The sequence below is a fragment of the Piliocolobus tephrosceles genome, chromosome 12 (genome assembly GCF_002776525.5).
Source record: "Piliocolobus tephrosceles isolate RC106 chromosome 12, ASM277652v3, whole genome shotgun sequence".
Taxonomy (NCBI): Eukaryota; Metazoa; Chordata; class Mammalia; order Primates; family Cercopithecidae; genus Piliocolobus; species Piliocolobus tephrosceles.
The window spans coordinates 81,057,276-81,076,279 of NC_045445.1; the positions used below are offsets into that span (position 1 = coordinate 81,057,276).

Below are 19,004 nucleotides of genomic sequence, written 5' to 3' on the forward strand. Positions count from 1 at the left end.
GTTCTGGGATTACAGGTGTGAGCCACTGCACCGGGCCATATGTATGTGTATATTTTACAACTTTATTGATATATAATTGATGTGCAACAAACTGCATATGTTTTAAGTGATGATTTGATTAGTAAACATCCTTGAAACCAGAGCCACAATCAAGATAATGCACATATCTATTACCTCAAAAAGTTTTCTCATGCTCCTTCCTCATGCCCCATTCTCCCTCATTCCTCATTTCCCTGATGGTAGATGAGGTTAAGCACCTTTTCATGTTTATTGGATGTTGGGATTTCTTCTTTTGTGATGAGGTCATGTAAGTCTCAACAAAGTTGAACAGTGTAATGAAGTAATCAGATGGGAAAGTTAGAAAGATGTGAGGTTGTGGGGATTGAAGTTAAGATTTCAGTGGTACGGCAGTTCTGGGCCATTGCAAGATCCACTCGAGGCCCTGAGAGTGGGTGACTGGAGCAGAAAGGGAGGCCAACAGAGGTGAGTAGGCCGAAGAAACAAGAAGCATGGGATGTGGGATAGATCTTCCACATGAATGTTGAAGTGATTTGGATTTGGGCAAGACTAGGGGGTGGGCAAAAGGATAGAATGAAGGGAAGTGCCTGAGAGGTACAGCGGTCATGGTCTGGAAGGTGCAGTGGGGAGCAAAGAAGGGGCCCGCTCCACCTCCAGATGCAGAAGTATTTGGAGGAGGGAAAGAATCTCTGAGGAAAGGCCTACAGGAGAAGTGGGGTCCTCCGGAGACAGCTAGGTCTCAGTTAAGGAAGGTGTTTAGGGGAGCTTTCTATTTCTGTTGTTGGGGTATTTAGCAATCCCTGTGCTATGGTTTGGATGTGGTTTATTTGTCTCCATCAAAACTCATGTTGAAATTTGATCTCCAAATGTTGGAAGGTGGGTCCTAGTAGGAGGTGTCTGGGTCATGGGGGTGGATCCTTCATGAAAGGCTTGGTGCCAGTCTTGCAGGAGTGAGTGAATTCTCCATCTCACAAGACTGGATTAGTTCTCTCAGGAATGGATCAGTTCCTGCGACAGTGGGTTGTTATAAAGCCGGGATGCCACTCAGGTTTTCCCCTCTTCGCACGTGTCCACTTTCTCTTTGACCTTTTCCACTATGTTGTGACACAGCACAAAAGCCCTTGCCAGAAATCAGGGCCATGCCCTTGAACTTCTCAGCCTACAGAACCACAAGATAAAGAAATCTATTGTCTTTCTAAATTACCCAGTCTCAGGTTTTTGTTTTGTTTTGTTTTGTTTTGTTTTAGTTTAAATGCATTTTATTTTTAGACAACCTACATGACATGTTTTTCTTAAAAACAATGCCTCCACTCCAAATAAATCAGTCAAAATAATGAAGAGCTCAAGATGACATCAGTCCCATTTGTCTTAAGTCCTGGTGTTGTGTGGATGACAAACAGAAGCCAGTTATGATGACAGGTGATAGATCCAAAGTAATTGCCAAATTTGTTAACATTTTTCCATTTCTAAGCCATCCTTAAAGAAAATCATATATTGGGTCACACCATCCTCATGGTAGTCCGCAAAGCAACCATCTGGATTCATGTTTTCTCGTAGTTTTTGAAATTAGCAAGGATGTGCTTGATTTGTTCTGCAGCCCCTGTCATAAAAGGTTTTACTCTTTTTGGTCTTTGTTCTTCCAGTTTGCCTTTGATTGATTTCATGTAATCTTTGATGCACTTATTGTAGGCTTCTTTTGTGAAGCTTGTTTCTTGCAGGTGATGATTCATGACAATATCAACACCAGTGATTACTGTGCTTTCGGTACCTTTGCCCCCAGGGCCTTCAGTGGAGGCATTTCCACCAATGAGCAAGTCAAAAATGTAACCTTCTGTCCTACTGACTATCTTCCCCTCCACCTCCAGGCACAGCCCGTCTGTGATCTCCCGGATCTTGTAGCTGTTGGAGAACATCTCATCGTGGTTGATGAGATCCCAGTAGATAATCATGATGGCGGCTGAAGGGAGACAATGGCAACGCTAGGTTAGCAGGAGCCCAGAGCTCGGAGCGAGCTCAGTGCAGCAGAAGTGGTGCTGGTGGGAGAGGGGGAGTGGACGGAAAAACTCAAGTATTCTTTTATAGCAACACAAAACAGACTAAGACAGAAAATTGATACTGAGAAGTAAAGTGTTAGTGATAAGAAATGCCTGAAAATGTGGAAGCAGCTTTGGAAATGGGTAATGGGCAGAGGTTGGAAGAATTTGGAAGAGCAGGCTAGAAAAAAACAACATTCTGGTGAGGGCTTATTAGACAAGACCACTATGGAAGGTCTGGAACCCTTTAGAGATTGGTTAAATGGTCCCAACCAGAATGCTGATGGAAATATGGACAGTAAAGGCCATTCTGGTGAGGTTCCAGATGGAAATGAGGAACAACATATTGGAAACTGGAGTAAAGGCCATCCTTGTCTTAAATTGACAAAGAACTTGGATGAACTACATCTATGCCCAAAGGCTCTGTGGAAGGCTTACTACAGAATTGAACTGGCAGGGGCAGGAGATCCCTGCTCCATCTAAGATGGAATTTAATAGAATACCTGCTGGAAGAAATTTCTAAGCAGCAAAATGTTCAGGCTGATGCATGGTTACTTCTAACTGCTTATGGTGAATTTCTGGAGAAAAGGGAAACACAGCAGAAAAATTTGGAAAATGCATAGCCTGGCCAAATGGCATAGAAGAAAAGAGCATTTTCAGGAGAGGAAACCAAAAGGAGCCAGGTGCTAAAATCAAGACAATGGGGAAAAAGACCCTGAAGCCATTTCAGAAATCTTCAAGGCTGCTTTTCGCATCATATGCCTGGAGGCCTAGGAGGACAGAATGGTTTCTGGGGTAAGGCCTGAGCACTGCTGCCCCTGCTCCACCTCAGGACACTGCTCCTCAGATCCCTGCTACATTGTTTCTGAGTCTGGCTGAAGCTCAGTGGCCCCAGGTACTGCTTGGGCCATCACTTCGGAGAGTACAACCCATAAGCCTTAGTGGCTTCCATGTGGTGTTAAGTCTGTGAGAGCCCAGAATGCAAGAGCCATGGAGACTTGGCAGCTTCCACCTAGATTTCAGAGGATGTATTGGAAAGCCTGGGTGCCCAAGCAAAAGCCTGCTGCAGGGGCAGAACCTCCACAGAAAGTGCTCATGAGGCAATGCCTAGTGGACTATGGGAGTAGGGCTGCCATGGGGACCCCAGAATTATAGACCCACTGGCAGTGTGCAACCTCAGCCTGGAAAAGCCACAGGCATTCAACTCCAATCTGTGAGAGCAGCCACATGGGTAGTATTCAGCAAAGCCATGGGGCAGGGCTGCTTGAGGCCTTGGGAGCCCACTCCTTGCACCAGTGTACATCGGAAGTGGTACATGGAGTAAAAGATTAGTTTGGAGCTTTAAGATTTAATATCTGCCCTGCTGGATTTTGAACTTGTATGGGCCTGTTACTCCCCTTTTTGGGTCCGATTTCTCTCTTTTGGAATGGGTGTGTTTGCCCAATGCTTGTACAACCATTGTATCTTGGAGGTAAATAACTTGATTTTTTTGTTGTTGTTGAGATGGAGTCTTGCTCTGTTGCCCAGGCTGGAGTGCAGTGGTGCAATCTCAGCTCACTGCAAGCTCCGCCTCCTGGGTTCACGCCATTCTGCTGCCTCAGCCTCCTGAGTAGCTGGGACTACAAGCACCCACCACCATGCCAGGCTAATTTTGTTTTGTATTTTTAGTAGAGACGGGGTTTCACCATGTTAGCCAGGATGGTCTCGATCTCCTGGCCTCGTGATCTGTCCGCCTCGGCCTCCCAAAATGCTGGGATTACAGGCGTGAGCCACCATGCCTGGCCAATAACTTGATTTTTTATTTTACAGACTTATAGCTGTTAGGAACTTGCCTTGAGTCTCAGATGAGACTGGACTTTTATGTTGGTGCTGGAACAAGTTAAGACTTTTGGGGCTATTGGGATAGAATGATTGTAGGTTGTAGGTGAGAAGGACACTAGTTTTGGGGAGCCCAGGGTTGAAATATTATGATTTAGATGTAGTTTGTTTGTCTGCACCAAAACTCATGTTGAAATTTGATCCCCAAATGTTGGGAGGTGGGGCTAGTGGGAGGTGTTTGGAGTCATGGGAGCAGCTCCATCATGAATGGCTTGGTGCTGATCTGGTGGTAGTAAGTTCTCACTCTGGTGAGACTGGATGAGTTCTCTCAGGAATGAATCTGTTCTTGTGACAGTGTGTTGTTATAAAGCCGGGATGCCCCTCAGGTTTTCTCTTCTTTGCACATATCCGCTTCCCCTTGGACCTTCTTCACCATGTTGTGACACAGCACAAAAGCCCTTGCTAGAAGCCAAGGCCATTTCCTTGAATTTCTCAGCCTGCAGAACCGTGAGCTAAAGAAACCTCCTTTCTTTATAAATTACCCAGTCTCATATATTCTATCAACACAAAATGGACTAAGACACCCTGGAATTGGGGTTCCAGGAAAGCACAGTTGAAAACTGTGGGAGGAAGAGGAGCAGGGAAGATTAGGTAGCAGAGCCGAGTATGAAATAAGTGCTGACCAGAGGAGTTCATAGCCAGGGTAGTGACCCTTAGATAACAGGAACATGAGGTCCATTGGTCCTGGTTCCCAGGGATGCTGTATGAATTGGTCTCAGCAGAGGCTCCACTGGATGGTAAACTCCATAAGGGCAGGCATTGTGTCTCTCTCAGTCACTATTCTACCCTCAGATCCTAATGCGCCACCCAGCATGTTGTAGGAGCTCATTAGACATTTGTTGAATGGAAGCATAAAACAAACGGATGGAGGAGCACACAATGCCTGGCCCATTGTAGGTGCCTGATAGATGGTAGCAACATTTTATTCATGGTATTTTATGATGGATTGATTTAGCCATTTGCATATGTGACACGACATGTCCTTGGAGAGAGTTTATTAATGGGCACTAATGAGGCTTATGAAACACTGAAGTCTATTTAAAGTCTACTAGCACGTGTCCTAAGATGGTGACATTGAAGAAAGTTATAAACCTAATAAAATGAAGTGTAATTGGTCTTAAGTAAGGAGTGAGTGAGGGAATCGGGATGGGCGTGGTGGCTTACGCCTGTCATCTTAGCACGTTGGGAGGCTGAGGCAGGAGGATCACTTGGGCCGAGGAGTTTGAGACCAGCCTGTGCAATATAGCGAGACTGTCTCTACAAAACAATTTAAAAATTAGCCAGGTGTAGTGGTGCATGCCTATGGTCCCAGCTATTCAGGAAGCTGAAGAGAGAGGATTGCTTGAGCCCAGAAGTTCGAGGTTGCAGTGAGCCGTGATTGTGCCACCACATTCCAGTTTGGGTAACAGAGCAAGACCCTGTCTCAAAAAAAGAAAGGTGGGGGTGGAATCAGAATAAGGATTTGTAAGTGTTTTGCCTGCACTATTCATGGGAGAAAGACACCTGTGATGGACACAGAACTGTGTCACCGAGATCCCCCTTCAAGGAAGGATTTACTGCCAGCTGCTGAAAGTGCTGTCAGCGAAGAGCCTTCTTCAGCCATCAGTTTCTTCAGGTATTGCCTCAGCTTGAGACAGACATCTCACCCAAGGTCAAGCCCTTCATGGCGTGGCCCAGAGCCAATGACTTATTGAAGAAGGGATATGAAGGCCTGCCCTTTGGCCCAATGTAGGACAACGGACAGGTCATGTGAATGCCAGAGCCAGCCACTGAGTGAGCAGAAGCTTTGCGACACCTGCATTGCTGCTCTTTTCTCTTTTCTCCTCCTATTTTTTTTTTTTTTTTTTGAGATGGAGTCTTGCTGAGTCACCCAGGCTGGAGTACAGTGGTACAATCTTGGTTTGCTGCAACCTCTGCCTCCCGGGTTCAGTTCTCATACCTCAGCCTCTCGAGTAGCTGGGACTACAGGTGCACACCACCACATCTGGCTAATTTTTGTATTTTTAGTAGAGATGGGGTTTCACCATGTTGTCCAGGCTGGTCTTGAACTCCTGACCTCAGGTAATCCGCCTGCCTCGGCCTCCCAAAGTGCTGGGATTACAGGCATGAGCCACCTTGCCCAGCTGCCTCCTGTCTAATCTGTTTCCTTCCTTTCTCTTCCGCAGGTGTTGATCCCTAGGGCATTCCCTAGTAAACATCCTACACAGTAAACTCCATCTAAGAGTGTGCTTCCTGGGGACTTCAACCTGTGATGACAACTTAATGTAAGGGTCAAAAACTCATATGCCTTCGGGGACCTGACAGATACTATAAGGGAATGAAGCTGGTTGGGTTTGACGCAACAGGGAGTGGTGGGAGGTAAATTGGAGAGACTGTGCTCCATTTAAATTTTTTTTTTTTTTGTGAGAGAGTCTTGTGCTGTGGCCCAGGCTGGAGTGCTGTGGTGCGATCTCAGCTCACTGCAACCTCTGCCTCCCGGGTTCAAGCAATTCTCCTCTCTCAGCCTCCCAAGTAGCTGGGACTACAGGTGCCTGCCACCACGCCCGGCTAATTTTTGTATTTTTAGTAGAGATGGGGTTTCCTCTTGTTGGTCAGGCTGGTCTCGAACTCCTGACCTCAGGTGATCCAACTGCCTTGGCCTCACAAAGTGCTGGGATTACAGGCGTGAGCCACCGTGCCTGGCCCCCTAAATTTTTAAAAATTGACAAACAGCACTGCACTGTGTACTCTAGACAATGTATGTGAATTCAATTCAGCCTGCAGCCCTCCTGTTTATGACCTTTGTTTGAGAGGTATATTCTCTCTCCTGTTAATTAACATACCAGGACCTGTCTTGTGAGTTTGGTTAGTGTGAGTAAACCCTTAAAAGCTTCATCAGCGTATGGTGGTGTGGTACTGCTGTGGTTTGAATGTGTCCTTCAAAATTTGTGTGTTGGTCATGGGGGGGGGGGGGGGGGGGGGGGGGGGGGTGGACATGATGAACTGGTGGCTTTATAGGAGGAAGAGAGACCTAGGATGGCATGCTCTTGCTCTCTTGCCATGTGATGTCCCACACTCTGTTATGACTCAGTAAGAAGGCCCTGTCCAGATGCCAGAAACATGTCCTTGGACTTTTCAGCCTCCAGAACTGTAAGAAATAAGTGAATTTCTTTTCTTTATTAATTACTCAGTCTATGGTATTCTGTTATAGCAAGAGAAAATGAACTAAGACAGGTACAAAGGAGTTCTGAACCTGCTGGAGTGAACACCAGACCCTGAACTGCAGGGTTCTACCAAGGGACTGCTTGCCATGAGGCCCACCTCGAGCTAGCTTCCTTTTCTGACCTTTATCTCCAACTTAAACACACACTATTGTCTGAGGGTGGCCCTGGCCCCTCTCCCTTCTCTTGTAGGTTTTCTGGCTATTTCCAGTTCTGGTCTATTTTTTGGAAGAGCAGCCCGGTGGTGTCAGGGGCCTGGGGAGACAGGGATGCTGGCTACAAGGGCCTCAGCCTTAGAGGCCTGGGACAGTTGGGAATAGATGACAAAGTTCCTTTCTTCTTTTGATGAGATTTGATTCTCAAATATGGCTGTCACCATCTGCATGGTGGGACCATACCCTTCTTGAGGGATGGAAATGATCTGGACCACATTTGGTCTGGGATTTTTTGCTCCCAGCCCAGACTCACTCTGGTCTGCCTTGCTGGGTGACTTTATTGAGCTAGAGAAGAGAGAGGGAGTTTTTGCCCTGGGGATAGTTGCTAAGGCTACCTCCTCCCCTCAGGGGCCTGGTGATGGCTGCCCACTCCCCCTTGTTGACTCCAGGAACAGCTGGACTCGAATCCCAGAAATGAAGTCCCAGAACATGGGTTACCTGCCTTTAGGCCCATGGCTCAGTGGGCCAGGTTTCTGCAAGACATTCTGTGCCACATAGCTGTTTTGAGCTCTCAGGTTCGTGAGCATCAGATCCAATGTGTGTGGGCCCCATACTCGTGTGGATGGTTAAACATGCTCACAAACTGGGCGGAGTGTCTGAATAAAGGTATCATTGCTACAATGAAAACCAGAGGGTGAAACAGAAAATGATTTTAACAGAAAAAGTTTATTTTAAGAAGACACAAACAGCTCTAGCTATATAAAGAATACAGTTCAATTGCTGGTAGCAAGCCAGTAAGGAATGCCTTTATTTTTATTTTTTTATTTTTTTAGAGAAAGACAAGAAAAACCCTTTGTAATGTCACCCCACAGAGGGCTCCCTTCCATTTTGTGCTGGAATCCTAAAAAGACTGGGATCGTGATCTCTCCTACTTTCTGCTGCTTCTTGAAATGTTAGTGACACGTTCTCAGCTCTAGGAGATGTGTCTTATCTGTACCTTCCAGTTTAGGGTATTGGTCTGTGAATTCTTATCTCCCTTATTTTTCTAAGTGCATTGTTGGCACTCAGTAAGTATTAAATGGTAAGGGCTAACTTAACAAAAGTCCACCTCCTGACTGCATACTAGGACTGGCCAATGCTGATTCCTCAGTTTGCTTTTGGCAAGTGTAGTATTTTTGCTACTTTTGGATCCAAGGCACAAGCCTGGTTTCCCTTCCTAATTCTGGAAATCCTAAACAGAAGGCATAAAGGAACTGTTTCATGGATGCTTTTAAATAGGGAAATCCTGAAAATTATTTGCATCACTGATTTTTTAAAATTTAGATTTCAGTAAGTGGGTAGATCCCTGGGCTCAAATGACAGAAATCAAACTAAAGATTCTAAGAAGCAATTTGCTGCGCTAGGAAAAGCTGCAGCCTGAGAGCTAGGTCTGAATGACTGAGTCCACATCAAATTAGAGTGCTAGCCCTCTGTATGTTGGCCTGTTTTGAATTGCCAGTGGAAAGAAGGTTTCAAGAGGCAAGAAAGGGCAAATGCTTCAGGAGCCCCCACTATCCCCTTCTTGACCAGTCTCATCAGATCTGGACCTAAGCCAGAGAACCGATGAGGGTGCTGGACAGTGTGTGTGTGTGCATGTGCACATGTATGGTGTGATCTGTGAATTTATTAGCCCTCACAGTCCAGGTTGAGAAACCAAACTCACACAGACACATACATGTCATCCATTCTATAATCACAACGTTTATATGAGAAAATGTGAAAATGTGAATCTGAGCTTCAGACTCCCAAGAAGCATGAGGGGTGGAGATGGGAATAGGATGGAGAGAGACGTGAAGACGTGAAGAAGCTTTAGAACAGAATCCATTTAGAGGTTCAAAACACAGGAGGAGGTGGTGTGCTGAATGTCTCGTGGCTGTGTTGTTGTATGGGCAATCCGAAGGAGCCCATCCCAGGGGCCAAGGGTCCAGAAGGCAGGGAAAAACTGTGGGCACAGAATATCTTCTGCACCTCATTGGTTTTCTCGCTAGGGCTGAGTGCTCTGTCCAGAACAGGTCAAAACTGCATTAGGAAATGGATACATGGATATTCCAGGTTTAAAAACCAGCCTTTGGAACCTGGTGATTTCCCTAGGAAATCATAGGCTGAACTGGAATCCTACGGCCTGGGCTGCCAGACTTTCCAACGATAGCCCTAAACTCATACTAGTATAAGGCAGGACAGGGTGGACCAGGATGGGGGTCCCCAACCACATATTTGGGGGAGAAGTATGGAACAAAATAAGAGAACTCAGAAATTCTCTCCTTCCAGTTTACCCTAAACCCAGGGAAGCAGAGGCACATTGGGTAACAAAGATTGGTCTGGGGAAAAAAATGAGGGTTTCTACACTGAGGTAGTCAGTAATGAGAGAGAGAGAGAGAGAGAGGAGAGAGAGAGCTCATAAAGGACACTCGATTGAACAGTAATGGTTGGCATATGCAGCTCCCCTCCAACTGCCCCTGTGCAGTCAGACTGGTCTGACAATGCAGTAGATGGGAAGGCAATAAACCATATCAGCTACTGCACAACTCAGTTATCACATGGGGCAGTTCACAGAAATGCTTGTCCCAGAAGACAGTCTGGATCAGGGGTCAGTCTAAGGCTTTGCATAGCCCATGAGCTAAGAAAGGTTTACATTGGCAGGGCGTGGTAGCTCACGCCTGTAATCCCAGCACTTTGGGAGGCTGAGGCAGGCGGATCACAAGGTTAGGAGATCGAGAACATCCTGGCCAACGTGGTGAAACTCCGTCTCTACTAAAAATACAAAAAAAAAAAAAAAAAAAAAATTAGCTGGGCATGGTGGCACACGCCTCCAGTCCCAGCTACCCAGGAAGCTGAGGCAGGAGAATCACCTGGACCCGGGAGGCAGAGGTTGTAATGAGCCAAGATTGCACCACTGCCCTCCAGCCTGGCTGAGCGAGACTCCATCTCAAAAAAAAAAAAAAAAAAAAAAAAGTGGTTTACATTATCCAAAGGTTGCAAAATGTACGAATGAACAAACAGCAACAACAAAGAAGAACATGCTACAGAGAACACATGTAGCCCACAAAGCCTAAAATAGTCACTGTCTTAACCTTTACAGAATTTGTCAATCTCCTATCTAGATGATGGGGGAAATCTCACCAATCTCTGGTGAGAAGCCTCTGAGCATCCTCGAAAAGAGAAACCAGAGGAGGTCCAGGAGAAACAAGGGAATAATGGAAAATAAATGGAAATGCCAATCAATTTGACTAGTGTGGTTCTAAAAGATGCACAGCTCGCAATTCCACAGAATAGTAAGGTATGCATGTACTAAGGAAGGAGGCCCCAACTAAAGAGACAGCAACACTAAGGAACATTAGGCAAATAATGTTCTGGAAAAGAGACTGCATGGGGAGTTTTGTACTGATTAGGGAATTCTGTTATTGTTTGATAAGATGGAGCTGGAATTTGAGCCCAGGGATTGCTAGAATATCAAGCCAGGTGAAATTTCTAGAACACAACTAAATATCTCATGAGCATTTAATAGTCTGAAAATTTCTCATAAAGATTAAGAAGGGAAGGCTACGGTGGCTCACGCCTGTAATCCCAGCACTTTGGGAGGCGGAGACGGGCGGATCACGAGGTCAGGAGGTCGAGACGGTGAAACCCCTTCTCTACTAAAAATACAAAAAAATTAGCCGGGCGTAGTGGCGGGCGCCTGCAGTCCCAGCTACTCAGGAGGCTGAGGCAGGACAATGGCGTGAAACCGGGAGGCGGAGCTTGCAGTGAGCCGAGATCGCGCCACCGCACTCCAGCCTGGGTGACTGAGCAAGACTCCATCTCAAAAAAAAAGAAAAAAAAAGAAGGGAAGGCTAAAGTAGATTCTGGGAAAGCTAATATTGGTTGGGTTGTACCCTACTTTTAAATAAACACCAAATACAAAAGTTTGCACTAAAAAAAGTAGAGACACTATGGGAAAATGACAAGAGGAATCTCAGTTTTTCAAAAAGAAGTCACCAGAAGGTTCCCTTATATAGGAAGTTTACCTATGAAAAAATGATACTTGATATATAAAAAATTCATTTTTCACACAACTTTTAGGGAAAACATCCATTGTACTAAGTAGGGTACACATATCGAATTTGGAGGGAAACTAATGTTTCTAACCTGAACATCCAATTTGTCTTTGGATTAATGAATTAAAGAACTCTTGAATACTTTCCCTTAAAGCACATATATTAGTTCATTGTAATACCTGGGAAATTCATGTGTCATAAAAGTAGAAGCCAGCTGTGGGTCTTCTATAAATTGTAGTGCTTTAAATGAAACCACACTAGACCCAAGGGCAGGAGACCTGGAATTGAGGCTGGGCCCCACCGCTGACTCACTGTGTGACCTTGTATATAAGTTATTTGACCTTTCTGGGCCTCAGCTTCCTCATGAGTGAAATGAGAGAGGTTGGTCCCTTTCAGCTCTAACATTCCAAGACTGCAGATAAATATAGAAATAAGATAAATACAACAATCTAGAAATAAGAAGTATTCCCCAAAGTAAGCTTTGGAGTCAGTAGAAAAAAGTAGCAATGAAATATAATAAAAAGAATAAAATTTTAACCACTAGCCGGGGTAAATATATCTCATTTAAAAATGAATGAAAAGGTTTGTAATTGACAATTCATCAGAAGACCTCAGAACACACATATATTGATATTTCTTCGCCATGATACACATGGGGGAAGGAATGAATTTGAGGTGACTTGTACAATGAGCACAATGCTGCGTTTGCATGCATAACATTTTATAAAATTGGATGTTAGAAAAAGCTCAAGACCACCTAAGGAATAAATGTCTATAAAGCCTGGCATTACAAAGAGGCTGAGAGGGGTTAACTAGTTGTTCCAGTTCAGATTTTGTTTTGGAGTTCGTTGCTATCAAATTCCACTATTTAGGCAAAAATCTTAAAATCAAATCTACTTCTGCCAGAGCCTTACTGGAGAACAGCCACCATGGTGAAGACAGGTATTTAAGAGCTGGTAATACCAAACAAACCTAACACCTTTCCCTTTTTTTTCCATTTGTGAGTTTAAAAAATCTTTTTTTTTTTTTTTAAACCCAAAGCAGGCCAGATGTGCTGGCTAAGTCAAATCAAAGATTTTGTAAGTTGAGCAATTTGTTGATCCAATATAAGTTCTCTTTTATTTTTTTTTGAGCATATGCACTGGAGTCCCATAAAACATGAGACTTCTCAATCTGATAATTTCTTAAAACCAAACAAACATATGCCTGACCAAAATAACAATATACACCTCTTGGCCAGAGGCTGGTCATTATGATGAGAGCCAAAATAATGGTAAAGGTTGGAATCAGTTGGAGAGTGGTGACTATAGTGATTCAGGGGCTTGAAGGAGTAACATAACTGGAATGTGCACACACACACACACAGACACACACACACACACACACACACACACTCTCTCTCTCTCTCTCTCTCCAGGGATGCTGCTGCTGCTGCTCCTGGAACTGCACTTTGAGAACCATTGGCCTAGATTTTGGGCTTTACTGAACAAAAGTATAATGCCCGTTTCACATTGCTCATTACTCATGCAAATGTCTTCTTGCTAATCTTATTAAAAATGCCCCATATGTGTGTCTATAACTATTTACTATGTATTCCTCTATAAATCTGTTTCAAAGTATTCTAAAACTTTGCTTATTTCATATTATGTTTATATCATTATACTTTTTGCTGCATTTTGACAAAGGCACTTCCTTATACCTCTTTCCCACTCTCTTGTCCTTTTAAATCCCTAATATCCTTGTCACTTGTAGCTGAAATACATGCAAAGGCTTTGAGAGGATTGGGGGCTCTGGTATAGATATAGTCTCATTTTCACACCAAGCTGGACTGATAGCCCATAACAGAGATGAAGCAGGGAAAGCAGAAGCTTGTAAAGGTAAGCTTATTGGAGGTAAAGTTGTACCTCCAATAAGATTAATAATCACCACCAATACTGGACAACTGACATTGACGGGACATGGATTGGACAGTTTCACCTTTCACAAACAGGACATATTTTCACAGACTCTTTAAATCCTTGTGTTCTTTACTCAAATGGTAAGTAGTATTAATTCCATTTATGTAAAAATGTCAATGTACAATATGAATGATCTAGACCTTCTCAGTGGCTTTTAGTAGCCATTTCTGAGAGTCCCTTGGTCATAACCATATTGAATAGCATTGGGTATCAGGACAATTTAATTGACCATCCGCTAGTAACTCAAATGATTCCAGGCAATTAAGATATTTTCTATATTCTGGAGTTAGGCATCAGGGAATTTGGCCTTTCCATGGTGAAAAATACACTTCTACAACTAGTTGATGCCTAACATTCTGCAAGTAGAACTTCATTCCTTTGGCTTAAGGCTTTTCCCTTGTTAAAATGCAACTGACCCTCAAAAGAGGTAGCATTAAGCCTTATAATCTCAAAGTAAATGAATTTATCCCTTTCCTGAGAGCATGTTTTTTTTAGAGAGGAGGAGAAGGAAGTAGGAGGCACTGAGGAGAGTTGGTGCTGGGAAGCGAGGTTTGGGAGAATGGAGCAGAAAGAGGAGAGGGAGGATCCTGGTGACAGACCTCCAACTCAGTCACTCTTTTGTTGAAGGGCTGGCCCTGGGAGCATCCCTGCTGAAATGGGTGTTAAATTGCCACCTGGAGCATATTACTTAGAAATCAACTATGTTTTCCAATATTTTAACACTACTAAAGATTCTTTAATGTATAGGCACACAAAGACTTACAGCAATGGAAAAATAGGTAGCAATAAAATATTTGGTGCAACAAGAGATAGGGAGTTAACCCTCCACCCCAAATCAGAAGGACTATACTTGTTCATAGGAAGAAGATAAACTGATATTACTTTAAAGAGTGCAAATCACAGGGCTGGGACGAGGGTAAGGCACTTGCATGGCCCTGAGAGTGGGCAACTCTTTGAATTTTGCGCCCTAGGCGCCTCGCTCACCTCACCCTAGTCCTGGCCCTAGCAAATCATATTAAAGCGAAAGCTCACCATTGTGTCACAGACTTGATAATGAAAGGCGGAACGAGTGAGGAACAGAGCACTGAGTGTGAACTCATCTTTTTCCCGACTTGTTCATTGATGAGGAAGAGGGCAGGTGCATGGACAGATCTGCTTAGACTGACAGGTACAGAGAGACTGCAATCGGGTCTGTGTTGTCCAGATAGTTACACTGGATGTCAGGTGCAATGCTCGTTAGGAGAGCCTGGTAGGATCTCCTCTGTCTGCATGTTCAAGGTAATTTATCCAGATCAACTGGTCAGTTTGTGTTCATTAAGCTAAAATTATTTATTTTGCTTCCTGTTGTCTCGCTTCCTTTATGGGTGAGTTGTTGTGCTAGGGATGCAGTTCATGGGATTTGGGACTGAGGGATAAGTTGGGGCCGGTGCGGGAGGCCCAGTCAGGAGCTGAGGCAGGCCAAGTAGTGCAGGATAAGGAGAGGAGATACCAGCAAAGCTTGCTATTGTACTATTAATAACTATCCTCAAAAACATGTACTGACTACCCACCAAATGCAAAGCATCCTTGGTTAACAATTAACCTCCTCCCCTGGGGATGGTGACTAGCTCAAAGTCAGGCTAGCAGAGCCATCTGTTGCTACTGATTGGAATGGCGAGGAAAAAAGAGGATAGGGACAACTTGAAATAGAAGCTGACCTCCTAGGGCCAACTTCATTTCACTCAAATCTCTTCTCTATTCCACCTTCAAAAATCATTATCATTATTATTTGCACTAGTAATCGAAGTAGTGCTGGGTTCTCTGTAAGCCCTTCTGAGAGGGGCTTTCAGCCTCTCTTCTCCAGTCTCAGCAGAGCAAGTGCAGAAGGCAACAACCATTGTGGTAAGTGCCTGGGTGGGAGAGAGAGTGGTGTTATGATAATCAAAGGTAGGAGAGAGGTTGAGTGTTAGGAGTGGGGAAGATGCTTGGTGTTCTGTTAATTAGTTATTAGTAGAAGTTTTACAGTTTGGTTGTTTATTTGGGACTATGTTTACCTGTTGCAAAATATTAAATGAGGCCAGGCGTGGTGGCTTACCCCTTTAATCCCAGCACTTTGGGAGGCCAAGGCAAGAGGATCGCTTGAGCCCAGGAGTTCAAGACCAGCATGGGCAACATAGCAAGACTCCCATCTTTACAAAAAATTAACTTGAAAAATTAAATGAATACTTCCAGTCTTAAATGTCCTGACCATATGATTTCTGCCCCAAATCCTCTTGTGCTAATGGGAACACCACTGGGTGGGCCACAGTGATGATCTAGAAGATATTCTAAGAATTCCAGGCATATAGAGTATTGTAGAGGAAAGCAAGACTAAAGGTAATTGACAAACACAAAGGTGTCTGAGCATTCAGCTTCAGAATCTTTTGGGAAAACCTCCAGAGGTAGCAAGGTGAGGGGAGAGGCAAAACCCATTAGAAATAGTAAACAAGAAACTTCCAGGAAAGTCAACAGAAGTAACAAGGCCTATACTATGTGAGTCCCATACTCAGCTTTAACGTTCAACCAGTCATAATGGTTCCCAAGGAGCAGACCCTGGTGTCCTTTCACTTTTGCTAAGCAAAAGCACAAACGCTCCTTCAGTTACTACAGAGGAAAATGTTTGTTTTTTGGAATTCTAAGTCTGGAGCAGACAAAGGTGGCATTCATATATAAACTGAGGCCAGGAATGAATTGATTTTGTTTCAGGCAAAATCCCTGAAATTTCGAATTTGGTTAAGACCTTCACACCAAGTAGTTCTAGTACTTTCAAAAGCAACTGGGCCTTGCTGTTTATTATTTTAAGTGTCAAAGTGCTGGTTGCAAGGGAGTTGGTGGGCCTGGCCTGTTTCCAGAAGTCTCAGATTCAGAACTATAACAACAAAGGGCCTAGGCCTAGGGCTTCTCTTGTGAGAGGCCCAAGTTTTCTCAGTACTTAGTGTGGTTTTTCAGCTGCTCTGTCCATCTGGAGTGTGGGCAGTTGAGCTAAGAGGTGGCTTCTCATTGGGCAATATAACCTATCAAAGTTGAGACTGCTTGTCTCTGGAACTCTTACTGCATCCTCCAGGAGGTTGACCATTGAATCTATTGGGTGGGGAGTGAAGTAGGAAGGGGCTGGGGAACTCTCTTTGTGAAGCAGGCTACAATTTCATTTGACTGTTCTTTTTGCCTCCTGAAGACAGTAGACAATTAACTTTCCATCATTGGTCAGCAGGTTTTCTTTGCTCAATGCTTTGTCTTCCTCCAAAACCTCCCAGAAATCAGGCATACAAAAATCAAATGAATCATTGCTCTTGCTCTGCTTAGAAAATTGAGCTGACAAGAATAGTTAGTGCCTATAAGCTTCGTGGGGGGTGGGGGCAGGGAGGGGTCGCAATGATTATTCTGAAGCTCTTTCAGTATGCTATTTACCCAGGTTCTTATGGTCTCCCCCAGCAAGGTTAATTGAAAGCTGGTCAAACACAGAACCTAAATGGCAAAAAGTAGCTCTTTGTGTGTATGTGTGTGGTGTGTGTGCATTACGGGCCATAGCAACTGGCAAGACTGCCTTTTAGATTTTGGATAGATCCTTTTAGTTTATATGTTCTTGGTTTTTGGAACAGAGTCGGACTTCCTTTAAACAAAACCAAACCACCACAAACCACGACCTGAATTGACTGGTGGGGGGCAAGATGCACTTACTTTCTATTCTCCTTGAGCCTTTGATGAAGCTGTTCCTTCAGTTAATTACTTCCTGTAATGAATGTTATATACAAATGAAATGAGAGTTCTTAGAATGCAGCATGAGCTGGGCACAGATCCTGGCTATCGCTGTTGACAGACACATGGAGGATCTCAAGGTGCACTTGTGAGTTACCTCGGCTAGATCTGAGTGAACAAATGGCCGTCTTGTTTGTTGGTCAAACTTGGTTCATTCAAAGCAACCCAGTCCTGGTCTTTTCTAGCTAATGGGAGTTGCGGGGGCGGGGGGGGATGTCTATATGTTTATTGAAACTTATCACCCTGATCTCCGTGTAGACAATCAAACTGAAAAAGGCATTAAGTTTCAGGATGGAGTCACAGTCATATTCTGCACCACAAAAGCCATCCAATCAACCCCATGCCGAAATAAGTGCACCCTGCAAACCTCTCGCAAGTGCAGCGGAAAGCTAAACTGTGGTTGAGGAGGCATCAGAGTCTTTCTATGTTTGCACACAGGGCCATCAGAGCCTCCCTAGGAAAGTGAATAATGAGCAATGGCATCCTATGCCCCCCAGGTTTGGCAGCCTCCAATCTGCTCTCACACTGCACTCCTCAGTGACAGGAGCCAGGGATGGAGCAGCCGGGTTATTGAATTGAAAAAGTGGCACATGTGCCCTGGCATCTGAAAATGTCTTCTTAGTTAGTGCACACCACTGGGGGAAAATAAGAAGAAACTCGGCAGTCAGTCATGACAAGCTTATAAGTATGAAAACATAAAAATGTCTGAAGATGCTTAAGTGCCAGATGATTTTAGCTCTAGATGAAGTAGCCTCTCTCCTGCTGTCCAGAATGTGAGTTAATGTAAAAGAAATGTAGGCTCTGTTGTTATTCCCATGGTTCTGTTTAAAGACCCTTTCTCTTCCCTCTTCTCTACTCAAGTTTAGTAAGTAAATCCTGCGTGTTGAGCCCAGGGCTTAGGTACTGGGGTTATCGGTGGTTTCATAGTCTTTTGAAAATTGTGCAATAATTCTCCGAGCCAGTGGGTTAGTGGTCTTCAGCAGTTCAGCTGCTGAGGGACGAGACCTTGGAGTTGCCTTACTTCCCTTCTTCTGTAGCAAGGCCTTGAAATCGTCATTTCTGCCAGCATCTAGGTTGGCACTGCTGCCTGACCCTGTGGTGGCGGTAGACTCACTGATTGGAGACTCAGCTGTGTTCTTTATTGGTGAGTGGGAACTTGTTCTGCCACCCACAAAGGCCTCACCAGGTTCCTTCCAGCCGAGCAGCTTCCTTTTGGACCTAGATAAGAGAAAGTTTGGTTTGAGTGAGTTCATGCAGCAGACATTTACCAGTGCTTCACAGGCCCCCATGCCTGTGACACAATCCAGGCGGCGGCCCTTTAAGCAGCCGTATTGATCTGCTTTCTCTCTCTCTCACCTCTAAATCCTCAGAGACCCTCGTTGGGCCCTCCCGTCCCCACATTCCTTTCAATGCCCCCAGCTGGAGTCACTTGTCCTGTGCCTGTAGCCTCAGTCCTGCCCAGGTTCTGGGACCAAGGACGAATTTCAGGAGTCAAGGCTAGTAGCTCAGTGACTCTGAATCAGGACAGCCTGGGGACTGATCCTGTTCTAGACTGGTGGTCTAGCTCCAATAATAAGACTCTTCCCAGTTTTCTTGTCACTGAAACCCTGCCTTTAATCCTGTCCAATAACTGGTCCCCATCTTGTTCCTCTTTGCCTAAGTTCCTGTTTTGATATGCTGCCTGGTGCCCCACTTCACCTCTTGATGGGATTTTTTTGGTACAAGGAATTCTGTGAAGGGTTAAATGTCTCTGACTATAGACAGAGCTAAGAGAGAGCAGATGGAGCCACAATAGGCCAAGTGGTTGCTAAGAGACGAGGGGCCTCTCACTCGGCACCTGGTCCTCCTCTCCCCTCCCTTCCTCCTCTTTACCCAACGATGTCAGTGAATTTGAGATTCAAGGCCCTGGACTGCG

At 44.6% G+C, this 19,004-nt stretch overlaps 2 protein-coding genes across 4 annotated transcripts in view; both read right to left on the reverse strand.

Moving 5' to 3' along the window:
• Positions 1–1,263: 1,263 nt before the first annotated feature.
• LOC111535877 (TPT1-like protein) lies at positions 1,264–7,850 on the reverse strand. Its single transcript, XM_023202113.2, is given in 3 exon segments — positions 1,264–1,571; positions 1,574–1,975; positions 7,783–7,850. Coding segments are annotated over 3 exon segments (522 nt in total). The 5' UTR covers positions 7,799–7,850; the 3' UTR covers positions 1,264–1,467.
• Positions 7,851–12,478: 4,628 nt separating this feature from the next.
• Positions 12,479–19,004, reverse strand: part of NHSL2 (NHS like 2) — a 47,464-nt gene continuing 40,938 nt past the window's right edge. For all 3 annotated transcript variants that reach the window (XM_023202111.2, XM_031936584.1, XM_023202109.2), the window contains one exon: positions 12,479–18,307. In XM_023202111.2, the coding sequence (XP_023057879.1) occupies positions 17,986–18,307 (322 nt within the window). In that variant the 3' untranslated portion in view covers positions 12,479–17,985. The remainder of the gene's footprint in view (positions 18,308–19,004) is intronic.